At 44.0% G+C, this 20,355-nt stretch overlaps 1 protein-coding gene across 1 annotated transcript in view; it reads left to right on the top strand.

Annotated features, from left to right (window-relative positions):
* cep112 (centrosomal protein 112) overlaps positions 1–20,355 on the top strand; it is a 221,621-nt gene that overhangs the window by 36,631 nt on the left and 164,635 nt on the right. The window contains exons 9-12 of the mRNA XM_031814326.1: positions 247–333; positions 6,480–6,579; positions 7,139–7,257; positions 10,292–10,435. Coding sequence (XP_031670186.1) covers positions 247–333; positions 6,480–6,579; positions 7,139–7,257; positions 10,292–10,435 — 450 coding nt within the window. The remainder of the gene's footprint in view (positions 1–246; positions 334–6,479; positions 6,580–7,138; positions 7,258–10,291; positions 10,436–20,355) is intronic.

Raw genomic sequence — 20,355 nt, forward strand, 5'->3', positions numbered from 1 at the left:
GAAGTCCTGTTTGTAGATAAATATATTTAGAAATGTTTATGAAGCTTGATTCATTGACAGCGCTGATGCTCTCTGCGTCATCAACAGTGAATATCTGAAATGCCACTACTTGCCATTAGTTGGCCTAGTTAGTAAAAACAGGGGCAGCGGACGTTGCCGTTGCTATTTTGTCCATCTCCTGTGCTGCATTTGACGATGTGTGTATTGACTCCCCTGTCTGTCATGGTGCTGTGTGTCTCTGTGCAGGCTGAGATGAAGACTAAAGTCCTGGAGGCCAAGCACCAGGAGGAGAAACTGAAGATGCAGCAGAAGCACGACGCAGACGTGCAGAAGGTCAGAGTGCTGACTGATTTATCAATTAATTATTTTAATGATTTAATATGTTTATTTATTTGATATTTTAGATAACTTCACACATACAGCCATAATATCATCTGTAGGGAGGTTATAGTACCGCCCAGACATAAAACCATTAATTTAAATGATGGAGGACAAATGCACATTAAAGTGAGACAGTGCAGAAGGTAGGTATAACAAGAGTGATGTTCCCTGCATCCTTCACCACTCCCACCGTGACACTACATCTGATGTGTTATTGGCTGGGCTCACACCATTTTCTCCTTCCCTCCTCCCTGGGCTCTCTGTTAGTCTCATTTCACCAGGGGTGTATCGGCTCAGCTCCACATCCAGCACCTGGGATCTGTCAACTTCCTCCCAAAACGTCTGGTTTCATTGTTGCCACAGAATCTTTAAATAAAACAGAAATAGCCCCATTTTCCCTCTGTTTAAACTGTCGATTAACTCTTTGTCTCTGACAGGAGACACGGTGACAGCTCCTCCACTACCCAGCCTCTCCCGCTCTCACTCTCCATCCCTCTCTCTTTAGTGTCTCTGTCATTGCAGGCAAATCACACTAATTGTGTACAGATTGCGAGCGATGTCAGATTCAATTTGTTCCCTGTTTACCCGGGCATCTGACTAATGTCTTCAAGGGGGAGTGGTGGTGGAGGAGGGACTTTAACAAGCCCATTCAAAGGCGCATGGGGACGCTGGCTAGCGCTAGTTTTAATTAGCACCAGGTAGATGAATTATGGATGAGTGTGTGGTGCTGATGGTGGTTAGACTGGTCATCGTCTCATAGATAACATGAGAGAGGATAACAAGAGAACAGGCCTGACTGTTGTGTGGTATGTATAGCCATGGATCAATAGTGTGTGTGTGGTCGCACAATAGCTATATAATTAGCTCAGGCAGACCTGTATTTGTTTTTTAAAACGATAGTGTTGGAGCGCATCAACAAACAGGGTTTAATATCTCCATCTAGAAGGTGCTGCCCGAAGAGCAATCCTCTAAGGATCTGAGATGGCTAGAATACCACGATAGTGAACAACTTTTTTTCATAATGCTGTGTAGCCTAGATTATCAAGCTCCATTGAGACTAAAGAGATGGTTAACAAATAACAACCCATATTGTACATCTTCAGATTGCTATGCTATCTCAGATTGCTGTATGCTATGCCTTTGTGTGTAATGTAATGGCACCTCTTCCTCCAGACAGTGGGATAGTATTAGTGTGTAGTCAGTCAGGCTGGCTGGAGTCTCTCTGCAATAGAGATGTTATAAAAGACCCACAATTACCGTCCTAAAAGCTGTCGTTCCTCTGCTCCCACTCCCAGTCCCTCTGGACCCCATCTCTGACACCCTGTTACGACAGCCCTCTACATGTGCCCAAAACACACCCTCCTCTCTCCTCTCAGGAAGGCCGATGGGAAAATGGGAAAAGTGGACGTCCCTAAATGTTCTGTGAACTTTCCTTTACCCCCCTTCACTCCCTTCCCTTTCATGTCTCCCATCCCACTCACTCTGGCCACAACAGGCTTAGACACAGAGTGCACTTCTAACAGACAAAACCCAGGACAAATAACCCTCTGATGGTCCCTGGGACTGTTTCGGAGGGGATATAATCTCTCTTCCAGGGGGTTTTGATCAAATCTCCACCGTGTGTATCAAAAGACAAGGCGGTGCTGTGAAATTGTCCACAGTCCTGAACTTGTGTTGTTTCTCTCTCCTTCTCTCTCTCTGTCTGTCATGTGTTGTAAAACCACCTCTTTCATGGTCGGGTCCCCTCTACTAATACAGCTCTGAGGATATCATCATTCCCAATAACACTGATTAGCCTCCTAGCATGTACTGCTATGCATAACTGTAATCAGTTCAGTACAACGGAGAGCCCTGTGCTCATAGTTTCTAAAACAATGTACTGGTATCTGTTATTTAAAAAAATATATGTTTCACTCATGCATGTGATATTTTATTTGACGTCCGAATTGGAAGGGGATGTAATGGAGTCAGAGGATGCAGTGAAGTCAGTCAAGGCTCATCTGTAGACACCTCCTGTTATGAGATGTGTTTGGGGAAGGGAATTCTGTTGATGTTGTGTATCTCTCATTAAATCAAATCAAATGTTATTGCACACACACACACACACACACACATCCCTGTTAGTGAGAATTTCTGCTTTGCTAAGATAATCCATCTACCTGACAGGTGTGGCATATCAAGAAGCTGATTAAACAGCATGACCATTACCCAAGTGCACCTTGTGCTGGGACAATTAAAGGTCACTCTAAAATGTGCAGTTTTGTCATAACACAATGCCACAGATGTCTCAAATTTTGAGGGAGCGTGCAATTGGCATGCTGACAGCAGGAATGTCCACCAGAGCTGTTACCAGAGAATTGAATGTTAATTTCTCTACTGTTAGGCCCCCCCCATCTACTGTAAGACGCCTCCCAACGTCATTTTTAAAGAATTTGGGAGTACGTCCAACCGGCCTTACAACCACAGACCACGTGTAACCATACCAGCCCAGGACCTCCACATCCAGCTTCTTCACTTGCGGGATCATCTGAGACCAGCCACCTGGACAGTTGATGAAACTTTTGGTTTGCACAACTGAAGATTTTCTGAACAAACTGTCAGAAACTGTCTCAGGGAAGCTCGTCGTCCTCACCAGGGTCTTGGCCTGACTGCAGTTTGGCGTTGTAACCGACTGCAGTGGGAAAATGTTCACCTTCAATGACCACTGGCATGCTTGATGAGTGTGCTCTTCACGGATGAATCACAGTTTCAACTAGCAGACAGCGTGTATGGCGTTGTGTGGGCGAGCGGTTTGCTGATGTCAGTGTTGTGAACAGAGTGCCCCATGGGGGAGGTGGGGCTATGGTATGGGCAGGCATAAGCTACGGACAACGAACACAATTGAAAGCACAGATATACACCGTGAAGATCCTAAGGCCCATTGTCGTGCCATTTATCCGCCGCCATCACGTCATGTTTCAGCATGATAATGCACGGCCCCATGTCAGAAGGATCTGTACACAATTGATTGAGGCTGAAAATGTCCCAGTTCTTTCATGGCCTGCATACTCTACAGACATGTCACCCATTGAGCATGTTTGGGATGCTCTGTATCGACGTGTAGGACAGCGTGCTCCAGTTCCCGCCAATATCCAGCAACTTCACACGACCATTGAAGTGGAATGGGACAACCACAGGCCACAATCAACAGCCTGATCAACCCTATGCAAAGGAGATGTTGCGCTGTGTGAGATAAACGGTGGTCACACCAGATACTGACTGGTTTTCTGATCCACACCCTTCCCTCTTTTTTAAGGTATCTGTGACCAACAGATGCATATCTGTATTCTCAGTCATGTGAAATCCATAGATCCTTATATGAACTGTAACTCAGTAAAATCTTAGAAATTGTTGCATGTTGAGTTTATATACTGACCAAAAATGTAAAAGCAACATGTAGTGTTGGTCCCATGTTTCATGAGCTGAAAATGTCCATATGCACAAAAAGCTTCTCAAATGTTGTGCCCAAATGTGTTTACATCCCTGTTAGTGAGCATTTCTCCTTTGCCAAGATAATCCGACCACCTGACAGGTGTGGCATATCAGGAAGCTGATTAAACAGCATGATCATTACACAGGTGCACCTTGTGCTATGGACAATAAAAGGTCTCTTTAAAATGAGCAGTTTTGTCAAAAGTGTTACACGACTCAAGTTGAGGCAGCGTGTAATTGGACATGAATGCAGTCAGCATGCCATCAGAGCTGTTGCCAGAGAATTGAATGTTCTAAAATGACAGGACATGAGCAGATGTGCAATTTATTGTGGAGCCCTGTGTACATGGCCAGAGGCTGTCCCATCAGAGAAGTCTCAACTCCTGTGCAACAAAGGGTGGCAGTACATCTGCAGTGTCAGAAAAGTGAGTTTGCACTCGGTCACACAATGGGCTGACGAGAAATCATTAGAACCAGTCACTGGAGGGCTCCCAGCCTCAGTGGACACATGTCAGATATAAAAGCTCTTAGGACCCTGTGTGCTGTCTGATAGTCTGACCTAGGTAGCCTACAACAGCCTGAAATAGTAATCAAACTGTCGATAGCTAAAATTCTACATACACATTCATTTGTCAAGCAGAAACAGCACAGAGCCCATCATAAAAAATAACTAACGTGTGTGTATAAATAGACAGCATGCATATTCATATTGAAAGTTTTATTTGAAATCTGGTCATTACAAAGTAGCATGAATAACAGTCGGGCCAAGCTGCATATGACACTCTGAAGGCCAGCATTTCAGCCTTCCTCACTGTCCAGTCAGTTATTTCTGAGGGGGAAACAGTTATTTAAATGAGAATTGGATAACAAACATTTCAATTTGAGAGTCTACGCCAGATAAGGAACAGTACATTACCTCTGAGGATACTTCACAACTTTGGATCCAGCACTAGGGATTTAAGGAGATGCTGTTAGGTACAGGTTTACTGACTTCATGGGATACAACATTAAAAGAGGGCTGAGCTGTGTCTCCTGGAGAGTAGCGGGTGTTGGACAAGACCTCTCTGCCTCATTCATAGCTGTTATGGTTCTGAAAAATACATCTGAATGGAGGTAGAACAGGATCAGGAAAGATCTGCTTAATCATATCACCTGGCTCCTCGAACTCAGGGACCATTTTTCTCTGCTTAATCCAAGGGACATTTTTTTCCTGCTTAATCCAGGGAACCAGTTTTTTCTGCCTGATCTAAGGGACCTGTGCTTGCTGCCTGATCTTGGGGACCTTAGCTTGCTGCCTGATCCCCTCACTTTGCTGGCTGATTGGAGCGCTTGACCCGGGTGATGTACTGGGCCGAACGCACTACCCTCTGTAGTGCTTTGCGGTCGGAGGCAGAGAAGTTGCCGTACCAGGCAGTGATGCAACCCGTCAGGATGCTCTCAATGGTGCAGCTGTAAAACCTTTTGAGAACCTGAGGACCCATGCCAACTCTTTTCTGTCTCCTGAGGGGGAATAGGTTTTGTCGTGCCCTCTTCGACTTTCTTCATGTGCTTGGACCATGTTAGTTTGTTGGTGATGTGGACACCAAGGATATTGAAGCTCTCATCCTGCTCCACTACAGCCCCGTCGATGAGAATGGGGGCGTGCTCGGTCCTTCTTTTCCTGTAGTCCACAATCATCTCCTTAGTTTTGATCACGTTGAGGGAGAGGTTGTTATTCTGGCACCACACGGCCAGGTCTCCGACCTCCTCTCTATAGGCTGTCTCATCGTTGTCGGCGATCAGGCCTACCACTTTTATGTCATCAGCAAACTTAATGATGGTGTTGGAGTTGTGCCTGGCCATGCAGTCATGAGTGAACAGGGAGTACATGAGGGGACTGAGCACATACCTCTGAGGCCCTTTAACTGTGAGGGTGCTGCTCTCTCCTTGTATTGGCACCTTCACTCGTCTAGCTTTCAGTTAGAGACAGCTGGTGGCAATCAGTCAGGCAATCTCAATCTCAGGTGTAGCAATTATACAATATTGCTCCATTATGGACCCTGTCAAGAAACAACCCCTAGCCCGTTCCCCAGGCACTTCATGTAGATCTGAAAGAATTGGATAGGTGTGGTTGTCCACCCGGCTGATTATTTTGCCATCTTGCTTATACCTATCCAATCCTTTCAGATCTACACAAGTGTCTAGTGCTAGGGGTTGGTTCTGGACGGGGCCTTGGGCTACTAATTTAAGTGGTTCACTTTCAATAAGTCTAGCTTGCAAAGGTATGAGGACACACATTTTGCACCCACCACAGTGCACTGAAATCATGTTGAAGCACATCATTTCTACTGAGCATGTTCCTGAATGTTATGCTCAGATATGTCCTGTATATCTGCATACCCAGGCAGGTAGCCCAGTGTTTAGAGCGTTGGACTTGTAACCGAAAGGTTGCAAGATCGAATCCCCGAGCGGACTAGGTAAAAACCTGTCTTTAAAGGTAAAGGTTCTAAAATAAAATAACCACCTGAACAAAAACAGTAGATGAGAAATGAAGGAAGAGCTGAATATGAGGTGTGTCCGGAACAACACTATTTATACAACATTTTGCAGCTCTATGAAACAACATGTAACCCCCTTTTCCACTTTAGATTTTAGACCGTAAGAATGGCGAGATCGATGAGCTGAAGACCATGTACAGAGCCAAGCACAAGGAATCGGAGGAGAGTGTGCGCAAGCTGGAGAAGAAAGGTGAGAGGTCGTGGGGTCATAGTGGGGGTCGAGCCTGGAGGCAGACTCAAGGGGATATTTACACCAGTGTGTCTCTGCACACTCAGAGTAAAACCCCAGTTTAAACTCAGTGTTACTGTTACAGGGTGAGACCCCACTGGTGTGGCCCGATGCTACCCAGCTGTGCTCCTTCTAACAGCACGTTTATGAGACTCTGATATTTCACACTTGTCATAAACAGATTCTTTAGTGACAGTGCATGTTGTACAGTACACTTCCAGCACAGAGCGATTTAGTTGCAGACGTTCTCTATACTCAGCTTTAACCCATTTATACTATGGGAGATTGGAGATATTCTCAGTGCTGACATACAATATGAAACAACAATGACGAGGGATACAAAAAGTGACTTTCACAGAACTTGCTTGAAGTAGTGTGAAAGAAACAAATGTTGTGTGTGTGTGGGCCCTGAGGCTGGGCCTTACTGAGTTCTCTGTCTGTGTGTGTGTGTGGGCCCTGAGGTTGGGCCTTACTGAGTTCTCTGTCTGTGTGTGTGTGTGTGTTGTTTTTCCATCCACAGTTCAAAGCATGGTGCGCGAGTCCCAGGTCATCCGTGAGAGCAAAGAGAAGCAGATCGGCGAGCTGAAGAAGATGTCAGATCAGAGCACCGACTCCCTGAAAAACGAGTGGGAGAAAAAGGTAAAAGAAAGTTGAAGGGCTGAAGTCGATTTCCAACCAGCCCTAGCCCCTAAGCACTCCTAAGCCTGAGGAAGGCTGCAATAGAAGGATTTGAAAGGGCGGAATCTGGGCTGACCTCAACCAAGCCAGGTTCAGTATAGAGCTGGGAAATCTTTATTCTAGACGTTTCATTGTAGGCTCACTCGGCCAGGCCTGTGTGTTTTCTTTTACTGAAAAAATAATGTTCGTACTTCTTCTCTAAATTGTCTTTTCAGTCCCGCTAACTCTAGTTAACTAAGCTGCTCAATGAGATCTGAAATGACATTTTCCCTTATCTGTTCAGGGTCACCAAGAGCATGATAGTGAAATCCATAAGGGAAGCTCTGCTTAGATGTATGAGAAAGAGTAACTCTTCTGCCCTCTTAAGGATCTGCCCCCTTTTTAAAATGTTCACCTAAAATGACATACCCAAGTCTAACTGCCTGTAGCTCAGGCCCTGAAGCAAGGACATGCATATTCTTGATACCATTTGAAAGGAAACACTTTGAAGTTTGTGGAAATGTGAAATTAATGTTGGAGAATATAACACATTACATCTGGTAAAGATAAAACAAAGAAAAAAACATGCATTTTTTTTGTATTCTTTTTTTGTTGTATCATCTTTGAAATTCAAGCAAAGGGCCATAATGTATTATTCCAGCCCAGGCACAATTTATCCAATGAACCATTGTATTTCTGTTCAATTCTTTTACATCAAAACTGCCCAAATGTGCCTAATTGGTTTATTAATAACTTTTCAATTTCATAACTGTGTGCACACTAGCATGGTATTCTTTCAATGTAATAGCTACTGTAAATTGGACAGTACAGTTAGATTAACAAGAATTTAATCTTTCTGACAATATCAGATATGTCTATGTCCTGGGAAATGTTCTTGTTAATTGCAACCTCATGCTAATTGTATTAGCCTATGTTAGCTCAAACGTCCTGAGTGTGGGACACCTATCCGTAGAGATCCTTAAGAGGTTTTAAAAGAAGGTCTCTCGCCCCGGAATAAGGGGTGACTTGATATTAGAAGTCGACCGATTAATCGGAATGGCCGATTTCAAGTTTTCATAACAATCGGAAATCTGTATTTTTGGACACCCATTTGGCCGATATTTTTATATATATATTTTTTTTTACACCTTTATTTAATCTTTATTTAACTAGGCAAGTCAGTTAAGAACATATTCTTCTTTTCAATGACGGCCTAGGAACGGTGGGTTAACTGCCTTGTTCAGGGGCAGAACGACAGATTTTTGCCTTGTCAGCTCGGGATTCAATCTTGCAACCTTACAGTTAACTAGTCCAACGCTCTAACCACCTGATTACATTGCACTCCACGAGGAGCCTGCCTGTTACGCGAATGCAGTAAGCCAAGGTAAGTTGCTAGCTAGCATTAAAATGATCTTATAACAAACAATCGGTCAATCAATCATAATCACTAGTTAACTACACATGGTTGAGGATATTATTAGTTTATCTAGCATGTCCTGCGTTGCATATAATCGATGCGATGCGTATTCACGAAAAAGGACTGTCGTTGCTCCTATGTGTACCGAACCATAAACATCAATGCCTTTCTTAAAATCAATACACAGAAGTACATATTTTTAAACCTGCATATTTAGCTAAAAGATATCCAGGTTAGCAGGCAATATTAACCAGGTGAAATTGTGTCACTTCTCTTGCGTTCATTGCACACAGAGTCAGTGTATATGCAACAGTTTGGGCCACCTAATTTGCTAGAATTTTACGTAATTAGGACATATCATTGAAGGTTGTGCAATGTAACAGGAATATTTAGACTGGATGGATGCCACCCGTTAGATAAAATACGTAACGGTTAGGTATTTCACTGAAAGAGTAAACGTCTTAGTTTCGAGATGATAGTTTCTGGATTCGACCATATTAATGACCTGTGTGTTATTATGTTATAATTAAGGCTATGATTTGATAGAGCAGTCTGACTGAGCGATGGTAGGCAGCAGCAGGCTCGTAAGCATTCATTCAAAAAGCACTTTCTTGCGTTTGACAGCAGCTCTTCGCAATGCTTCATGCATTGCGCTGTTTATGACTTCAAGCCTTTCAACTCCCGAGATTAGGCTGGTGTAACCGATGTGAAATGGCTAGCTAGTTAGCAGGGTGCGCGCTAATAGCGTTTCAAACGTCACTCGCTCTGAGACTTGGAGTGGTTGTTCCCCCTGCTCTGCATGGGTAACGCTGCTTCGAGGGTGCCTGTTATCGTTGTGTTCCTGGTTCGAGCCCAGGTAGGAGCGAGGAGAGGGACGGAAGCTATACTGTTACACTGGCAATACTAAAGTGCCTATAAGAACATCCAATAGTCAAAGGTTAATGAAATACAAAAGGTATAGAGAGAATTAGTCCTATAATTCCTATAATAACTACAACCTAAAACTTCTTACCTGGGAATATTGAAGACTCATGTTAAAAGGAACCACCAGCTTTCATATGTTCTCATGTTCTGAGCAAGGAACTTAAACGTTAGCTTTCTTACATGGCACATATTGCACTTTTACTTTCTTCTCCAACACTTTGTTTTTGCATTATTTAAACCAAATTGAACATGTTTCATTATTTATTTGAGGCTAAATTTATTTTATTGATGTTATTATTATTAAGTTAAAATAAGTGTTCATTCAGTATTGTTGTAATTGTCATTATTACAAATACATTTTTAAAAATCGGCCGATCAATCGGTAGCAGCTTTTTTTTGGTCCTCCAATAATCGGTATCGACGTTGGAAAAATAATAATCGGTCGACCTCTACTTGATATATCTATTGAAATTGAGAGCGAGACAGAGAGACACAGGGAGAGACAGACTCAGAGAGACAGACGCAGAGAGAGAGAGACGCAGAACAGGCCAGAGTTGGTACAGTAGAATGTCTCTGATTGGACACCTGGGCCAGTGGAGGTAGCCAAGGTACCACACGTAGTAGCTGTGATAGGCTGACTGATGCTGTGGTGTCCATTGCCCCTCCTCCCCCCAGCTGCACGCGGCGGTGGCGGGCATGGAGCAAGAGAAGTTTGACCTGCAGAAGAAGCAAACGGAGAACATTCAGGTGCTGCTGGAGGACACCAACCAGAGGCTGGCCAAGATGGAGGCTGAGTATGGCGCCCAGACACAGGCTACCGTGAGTGGGGGAGATTGGGGAAGTTGGAGGAACACTGTTTTCACCATCAGTAACACTTACTGTATACACCCTCTGTCTCATGTTTGAACACGCCCCTCATAAAGTGTTTGCGGACAAGCAGATCTGACATGAAGGGTGAGGTGTCCTATCTTACAGTTGAAGTCAGAAGTTTACATACACTTACGTTGGAGTCATTAAAACTCGTTTTTCAACCACTCCACATTTCTTGTTAACAAACTATAGTTTTGGCAAGTCGGTTAGGATATCTACTTTGTGCATGACACAGGTAATTTTTCCAACAATTGTTTGCAGACAGTTTATTTCACTTATAATTCACTATATCCAAATTCCAGTGGGTCAGAAGTTTACATACACTAAGTTGACTGTGCCTTTAAACAGCTTGGAAAATTCCAGAAAATTATGTCATGGCCTTTGAAGCTTTTGATAGGCTCATTGACATCATTTGAGTCAATTGGAGGTGTACCTGTGGATGTATTTCAAACTCAGGGAATATTTGCTTGACATCATGGGAAAATTCCCAAAAATTGTAGACATCCACAAGTCTGGTTCATCCTTGGGAGCAATTTCCAAACGCCTGAAGGTACCACGTTCATCTGTACAAACAATAGTATGCAAGTATAAACAGCATGGGGGGGGGGGGCAGACTACGGTTTGCAACTGCACATGGGGACAAGGATCGTACTTTTGAGAGAAATGTCCTCTGGTCTGATGAAAGAAAAATAGAACTGTTTGGCCACAATGACCATCGTTATGTTTGGAGGAAAAAGGGGGAGGCTTGTAAGCCAAAGAACACCATCCCAACCGTGAAGCATGTTGGTGGCAGCATCATGTTGTGGGGGTGCTTTGCTGCAGGAGGGACTGGTTCACATAATAGATGGCAACATGAGGAAGGAAAATTATGTGGATATATTGAAGCAACATCTCAAGACATCAGTTAAGTTAAAGCTTGGTCGGAAATGGGACTTCCAAATGGACAATGACCCCAAGCATACTTCCAAAGTTGTGGTAAAATGGCTTAAGGACAACAAAGTCAAGGTATTGGAGTGGCCATCACAAAGTCCTGACCTCAATCCTATTGACATTTTGTGGGAAGAACTGAAAAAGTATGTACGAGCAAGGAGTCCTACAAACCAGACTCAGTTTCACCAGCTCTGTCAGGAGGAATTGGCCACAATTCACCCAATTTATTGTGGGAAGCTTGTGGAAGGCTACCCGAAACATTTGACCCAAGTTCAACAATTTAAAGGCAATGCTACCGAATACTAATTGAGTGTATTTAAACTTCTGACCCACTGGGAATGTGATAAAAGAAATAAAAGCTGAAACAAATCATTCTCTTTTCTATTATTCTGACATTTTACATTCTTAAAATAAAGTGGTGATCCTATCTGGCCTATAACAGGGACTTTTTACTGAGATTAAATGTCAGGAATTGTGAAAAACTGAGTTTAAATGTATTTGGCTAAGGTGTATGTAAACCTGAGAGAGAGAGAGAGAGAGAGAGAGAGAGAGTGTGTGTGTGTGTGTGTGTGTGTGTGTGTGTGTGTGTGTGTGTGTGTGTGTGTGTGTGTGTGTTAAGGACCTAAGGTGGGACAAAGTAGGGGTGGGGGATTAGGTATGGATGATCAGCAACAGGGGCCATTCAGACACAGTACAGTACTTCATGAATTTAGCTTCTGTTATGACATTCAGCAGCTTTCACAATTAACGTGTACATACCTACACACACACACACACTTTCTCTCACTTTCGCTCTCACACACACACATTCTCTATCTCCGTCTCTCACACACGCAGATATTTGCATTCAATAGCTTTCACAGGTAAAGTGTACTCCTACCCATACACACACAGTTTCTCTCTTTCACTCTATATATCTATCTCACACACACACACACACACACACACACATGTGCAGCGAGATAGTCTGTCAGCAGGATGGAATTTAAGAAGCATCAAAAGCGGGCCTGCGAGGCCGGGTAAGACCCCTCTTTAATAATTAAACACAGTCTATAGCCAGGTGAGGCCCGCAACATGAAAGGGCCCTCTTTCACTGGAAATTAGGTGCTGTACCCCTGTTAGTTTAGGCTGACCTCCACACAGAGGTACACATGCACGGGCGTGCACTCACACTCTCATACACACACACACACACACACACTCCTGTTCTCTTCATAAGAAATGTCAGCTGAGGTGAGGTAGCTCTGAACTCCCCCTCTCTATTTGATGTCTCAGTATCCAAGCCCTCTGAATTATTTTGTTTGTCTTTCATCATGCAACCGTGTGCAGTGTTTCTGGTGCTTGCCAAAAAACTAAAGGTAAAGTGAAGTTTATCAAAGCTATCTGACAGAGTGAGAGTTTCAACATATAACACACACATTTCCACAGAGGCTTCTTACCCAAAGAAAGGTGTTTTGACACCTGTAATTGTTTTAGAACTTGTCTGGTGTCTAGAACAGTTCAGGTAGAGCAGCTGCTAGTGTGTATGTCAACATGAAGACAAGCGGAAATATGACTGAAATCTCTTTGTTTGTGCTTGTCTGTGTGAGTCAACGGAGACAAAGAGAACAGAGCATGTCCCTGACAGGCCACTACAGTATTCCTGTACCATAACAGCATCTCTAACTGCATCACATCTTCTGCTGGTGTGTAATATGTGGGAATATGTTTAAGTCTTCTGCTGGTGTGTAATATGTGGGAATATGTTTAAGTCTTCTGCTGGTGTGTAATATGTGGTAATATGTTTAAGTCTTCTGCTGGTGTGTTGATCCCTGCCTACAGACAGAAACTAAAACAAGAAGCTCCCGCGCTGAGGTCTGTTTAACGCTGGTCCGACCAATCTGATTCCACACTCCAAGACTGCTTCCATCACGTGGACTGGGATATGTTCCGTATTGCGTCAGACGACAACATTGACGAATACGCTGATTCGGTGTGCGAGTTCATTAGAACGTGCGTTGAAGATGTCGTTCCCATAGCAACGATTAAAACATTCCCAAACCAGAAACCCTGGATTAATGGCAGCATTCGCGTGAAACTGAAAGCGCGAACCACTGCTTTTAATCAGGGCAAGGTGACTGGAAACATGACCGAATACAAACAGTGTAACTATTCCCTCCGCAAGGCAATCAAACAAGCTAAGCGTCAGTATAGAGACAAAGTAGAATCTCAATTCAACGGCTCAGACACAAGAGGTACAGTGCCTTGCGAAAGTATTCGGCCCCCTTGAACTTTGCGACCTTTTGTCACATTTCAGGCTTCAAACATAAAGATATAAAACTGTAATTTTTTGTGAAGAATCAACAACAAGTGGGACACAATCATGAAGTGGAACGACATTTATTGGATATTTCAAACTTTTTTAACAAATCAAAAACTGAAAAATTGGGCGTGCAAAATTATTCAGCCCCCTTAAGTTAATACTTTGTAGCGCCACCTTTTGCTGCGATTACAGCTGTAAGTCGCTTGGGGTATGTCTCTATCAGTTTTGCACATCGAGAGACTGAAATTTTTTCCCATTCCTCCTTGCAAAACAGCTCGAGCTCAGTGAGGTTGGATGGAGAGCATTTGTGAACAGCAGTTTTCAGTTCTTTCCACAGATTCTCGATTGGATTCAGGTTTGGACTTTGACTTGGCCATTCTAACACCTGGATATGTTTATTTTTGAACCATTCCATTGTAGATTTTGCTTTATGTTTTGGATCATTGTCTTGTTGGAAGACAAATCTCTGTCCCAGTCTCAGGTCTTTTGCAGACTCCATCAGGTTTTCTTCCAGAATGGTCCTGTATTTGGCTCCATCCATCTTCCCATCTATTTTAACCATCTTCCCTGTCCCTGCTGAAGAAAAGCAGGCCCAAACCATGATGCTGCCACCACCATGTTTGACAGTGGGGATGGCTGTTCAGGGTGATGAGCTGTGTAGCTTTTACGCCAAACATAACGTTTTGCATTGTTGCCAAAATGTTCAATTTTGGTTTCATCTGACCAGAGCACCTTCTTCCACATGTTTGGTGTGTCTCCCAGGTGGCTTGTGGCAAACTTTAAATGACACTTTTTATGGATATCTTTAAGAAATGTCTTTCTTCTTGCCACTCTTCCGTAAAGGCCAGATTTGTGCAATATATGACTGATTATTGTCCTATGGACAGAGTCTCCCACCTCAGCTGTAGATCTCTGCAGTTCATCCAGAGTGATCATGGGCCTCTTGGCTGCATCTCTGATCAGTCTTCTCCTTGTATGAGCTGAAAGTTTAGAGGGACGGCCAGGTCTTGGTAGATTTGCAGTGGTCTGATACTCCTTCCATTTCAATATTATCGCTTGCACAGTGCTCCTTGGGATGTTTAAAGCTTGGGAAATCTTTTTGTATCCAAATCCGGCTTTAAACTTCTTCACAACAGTATCTCGGACCTGCCTGGTGTGTTCCTTGTTCTTCATGATGCTCTCTGCGCTTTTAACGGACCTCTGAGACTATCACAGTGCAGGTGCATTTATACGGAGACTTGATTACACACAGGTGGATTGTATTTATCATCATTAGTCATTTAGGTCAACATTGGATCATTCAGAGATCCTCACTGAACTTCTGGAGAGAGTCTGCTGCACTGAAAGTAAAGGGGCTGAATAATTTTGCACGCCCAATTTTTCCGTTTTTGATTTGTTAAAAAAGTTTGAAATATCCAATAAATGTCGTTCCACTTCATGATTGTGTCCCACTTGTTGTTGATTCTTCACAAAAAAATACAGTTTTATATCTTTATGTTTGGAGCCTGAAATGTGGCAAAAGGTCGCAAAGTTCAAGGGGGCCGAATACTTTCGCAAGGCACTGTATGTGGCAGGGTCTACAGTCAATCACGGATTACAAAAAGAAAACCAGCACCGTCACGGACCAGGATGTCTTGCTCCCAGGCAGACTAAATAACTTCTTTGCCCGCTTTGAGGACAATACAGTGCCACTGACACTGCCCGCAACTAAAACATGCGGACTCTCCTTCACTGCAGCCGACGTGAGGAAAACATTTAAACTTGTCAACCCTCGCAAGGCTGCAGGCCCAGACGGCATCCCCAGCCGCGCCCTCAGAGCATGCGCAGACCAGCTGGCTGGTGTGTTTACGGACATATTCAATCAATCCCTATCCCAGGCTGTTGTTCCCACATGCTTCAAGAGGGCCACCATTGTTCCTGTTCCCAAGAAAGCTAAGGTAACTGAGCTAAACGACTACCGCCCCGTAGCACTCACTTACGTCATCATGAAGTACTTTGAGAGACTAGTCAAGGACCATATCACCTCCACCCTACCTGACACCCTAGACCCACTCCAATTTGCTTACCGCCCAAATAGGTCCACAGACGATGCAATCTCAACCACACTGCACACTGCCCTAACCCATCTGGACAAGAGGAATACCTATGTGAGAATGCTGTTCATCGACTACAGCTCGGCATTTAACACCATAGTGCCCTCCAAGTTCGTCATCAAGCTCGAGACCCTGGGTCTCGACCCCGCCCTGTGCAACTGGGTACTGGACTTCCTGACGGGCAGCCCCCAGGTGGTGAGGGTAGGCAACAACATCTCCACCCCGCTGATCCTCAACACTGGGGCCCCACAAGGGTGCGTTCTGAGCCCTCTCCTGTACTCCCTGTTCACCCACGACTGCGTCGCCACGCACGCCTCCAACTCAATCATCAAGTTTGCGGACGACACAACAGTGGTAGGCTTGATTACCAACAACGACGAGACGGCCTACAGGATGGAGGTGAGGGCCCTCGGAGTGTGGTGTCAGGAAAATAACCTCACACTCAACGTCAACAAAACTAAGGAGATGATTGTGGACTTCAGAAAACAGCAGAGGGAACACCCCCCTATCCACATCGATGGAACAGTAGTGGAGAGGGTAGTAAGTTTTAAGTTCCTCGGCGTACACATCACAGACAAACTGAATTGGTCCACCCACACAGACAGCATCGTGAAGAAGGCGCAGCAGCGCCTCTTCAACCTCAGGAGGCTGAAGAAATTCGGCTTGTCACCAAAAGCACTCACAAACTTCTACAGATGCACAATCGAGAGCATCCTGTCGGGCTGTATCACCGCCTGGTACGGCAACTGCTCCGCCCACAACCGTAAGGCTCTCCAGAGGGTAGTGAGGTCTGCACAACGCATCACCGGGGGCAAACTACCTGCCCTCCAGGACACCTACACCAACCGATGTCACAGGAAGGCCATAAAGATCATCAAGGACAACAACCACCCGAGCCACTGCCTGTTCACCTCGCTATCATCCAGAAGGCGAGGTCAGTACAGGTGCATCAAAGCTGGGACCGAGAGACTGAAAAACAGCTTCTATCTCAAGGCCATCAGACTGTTAAACAGCCACCACTAACATTGAGTGGCTGTTGCCAACACACTGACTCAACTCCAGCCACTTTAATAATGGGAATTGATGGGAAATGATGTAAAATATATCACTAGCCACTTTAAACAATGCTACCTAATATAATGTTTACATACCCTACATTATTAATCTCATATGTATACGTATATACTGTACTCTCTATCATCTACTGCATCCTTATGTAATACATGTATCACTAGCCACTTTAACTATGCCACTTTGTTTACATACTCATCTCATATGTATATACTGCACTCAATACCATCTACTGTATCTTGCCTATGCCGCTCTGTACCATCACTCATTCATATATCTTTATGTACATATTCTTTATCCCCTTACACTTGTGTCTATAAGGTAGTAGTTTTGGAATTGTTAACTAGATTACTTGTTGGTTATTACTGCATTGTTGGAACTAGAAGCACAAGCATTTCGCTACACTCGCACTAACATCTGCTAACCATGTGTATGTGACAAATAAAAATTTGATTTGATTTGATTTAATATGTGGGAATATGTTTAAGTCTTCTGCTGGTGTGTAATATGTGGGAATATGTTTAAGTCTTCTGCTGGTGTGTAATATGTGGGAATATGTTTAAGTCTTCTGCTGGTGTGTAATATGTGGGAATATGTTTAAGTCTTCTGCTGGTGTGTAATATGTGGGAATATGTTTAAGTCTTCTGCTGGTGTGTAATATGTGGGAATATGTTTAAGTCTTCTGCTGGTGTGTAATATGTGGGAATATGTTTAAGTCTTCTGCTGGTGTGTAATATGTGGGAATATGTTTAAGTCTTCTGCTGGTGTGTAATATGTGGGAATATGTTTAAGTCTTCTGCTGGTGTGTAATATGTGGGAATATGTTTAAGTCTTCTGCTGGTGTGTAATATGTGGGAATATGTTTAAGTGAGACCACCTCTTTAACTGGCGTTGGTAGGTCATCCATCACTGAATATTGAGTTTCATTATGTTACGCAACTTGTCTTTGATAAATATTTTGGGCACCAAATGAACCAATTTTTATTTATTTAAAGAAGACCCATATTATGCTAGTTAAATTTATGAAGGACTCAGGAGAGCAAAGCTAATATGTAGCCTATCACTACACACTTGTCACTTTGTGTCTGTCTCTCTGAAGGAGCCCATTAGTGGAGTTCAGTGCCGGTAATGTAATGTGCTGCTAACACCTGGTGCTCAGGGGAGTGCGCCAAACACACACACACACACAGCCTCTCCGTCTCATCCCATGCCAGGGCGTTAAGTGTCAGCACACGTCCTGGCTCAGGCCTCCTTCGTTACCCCTTCATTTTCTTAAGGCACTCTTGTTGGCCGTTTGCAGACAATTTACAAAGGACCCCTCTCACGGGGCCTGACGGCCCTGGCCGTCCCTCTCTGTCCCAAAATCACACAGAGCTCTCCTGTCTCAGTCAGCTCTCATCGGTTAGAGGACTGCACACTCCCCATCCAGCCACTTTGTCATCACATGTATCAACCTGCGAATGCGCTGCATTCCAAACTGTCACACAGAGAGTAGGTGTTTTTGGTTTCCCATTGGTTCTGGGAATGAAGCATTCAGTTTCCTGACCGGTAAAATTGAACGTTTTTAAATGTTCTGAGAATAGCCTATTCTGGGAACGTACATTTTTTGTTGTAGTGAGGTTGTGATAACATTTTACTATGGTTTCCTGAAAGTTTTCCTGGGAGGTTTTATTAATGTTCTGACAATGGAAATTGTAGGTTATTTTGAGGTTTTTGAATAACTTTCACTGAAAGTTTCAGTAAGACTTTTATTAACACTACTAACTTAGTTTGGGTTCACCTTTTTAACTCCAAGCACAGAAAGGATGCATGAACATTTTCTTAGGCATTAGTCATGCAAATTAGTCATGCAAATACATTTATTGTGGCACGGCATCAGTGAGATTCAAACCTATGATCTTCTGATCTCTATCTATAGAATTAGTCAACTGTGCCACCAGGAAAGAGAGCTAGCATGCCATGTTTTTTAAAAACTCTAACAAAGCTGTTCACTTTAGTATATTCAAACAGACCCCATTTCAAAGTCAACATTCAGGTCAACATTCACAAGGCCGCTGGGCCAGACGAATTACCAGGGCGTGTACTCAGAGCATGTTGGAAAGTGTCTTCACTGACATTTTCAACCTGTCCCTGACCGAGTCTGTAATACCTACGTTTCAAGCAGATCACAATAGTCCCTGTGCCCAAGAACGCCAAGGTAACCTGCCTACATGACTACTGCCCCTTAGCACTCACATCTGTAGCTATGAAGTGTTTTGAAAGTCTGGTCATGGCTCACATCAACACCATTATTCCAGAAACCTTAGACCCACTACAATTTGCATACCACCCCAACAGATCCACAGAAAACGCAATCTCTATTGCACTCAACACTACCCTTTCCCAACTGGACAAAAGGAAACCCTACGTGAGAATACTGTTAGTTGACTACAGTTCAGGGTTCAACACCATAGTGCCCTCAAAGCTCATCACTAAGCTAAGGACCCTGTGACTAAACACCTTCCTCTGCATCTGGATCCTGGACTTCCTGACGGGCCGCCTCCAGGTGGTAAAGGTAGGCAACAACACATCTGCTATGCTGATCCTCAACATGGGGCCCCTCAGGGGTGCGTACTTAGTCCCCTCCTGTACTCCCTCTTCACCCACACGACTTCGTGGCCACGCACGACTCCAAAACCATCATTAAGTTTGCAGATGACACAAGTGTGGTAGCCCTGATCACCGACAACGATGAGACAGCCTATATGGTGGAGGTCAGAGACCTGGCAATCACTCCCTCAACGTGATCAAGCCAAAGGATCTGATTGTGGACTACAAGAAAAGGACGGTCGAGCACGCCCCCATTCACATCAATGGGGCTGTAGTGGAGCAGGTCAAGAGCTTCAAGTCCCTTGGTGTCCACATCACCAACAAACCATCCATGGTCCAAACACACTAAGACGGTCGTGAAGAGGGCACGACAACGCCTATTCCCCCTCAGTAGACTGAAAAAATTTGCCATGGGTCCTCAGATCCTTAAAGATATAAAGCTACACCATCGCAAGCATGTTGACTGGTTGCATCACTGCCTGTTAGGTAACTGCTCGGCGTCCGACCTCAAGGCGCAGCTATCCTGCACCATTCCCAGAACATTGTGGGATGGTTGTATGCAAAACAACCATAGGACCACCACACTCTTACCAAGCTCTAAGAAACAAATGGTTCTCAGAACGTTATGTGCTAGCTGGGCAGTCACAATCAGCTGGGTCACAGTCATTAATCACCAAACAGAAGAAAACAGGGACTACATGGACATTTTTGTTTTCCTATGCAAAATGTTTTGCTATGATTTATCCTAATGAACACGCCCCTGGACTTTGTTTGATCACCCTCGATTGAGTTTAGAATGAGGGTGTCTGTATGATTGGTAATCTGGAGCGGTTGTCTGGTTTATGAAGAATGGGATTAGAGGATTTGGTGGGATTACGTAGGCC

This window comes from Oncorhynchus kisutch, unplaced genomic scaffold, assembly GCF_002021735.2.
Source record: "Oncorhynchus kisutch isolate 150728-3 unplaced genomic scaffold, Okis_V2 Okis06b-Okis10b_hom, whole genome shotgun sequence".
NCBI classification, from domain to species: Eukaryota; Metazoa; Chordata; class Actinopteri; order Salmoniformes; family Salmonidae; genus Oncorhynchus; species Oncorhynchus kisutch.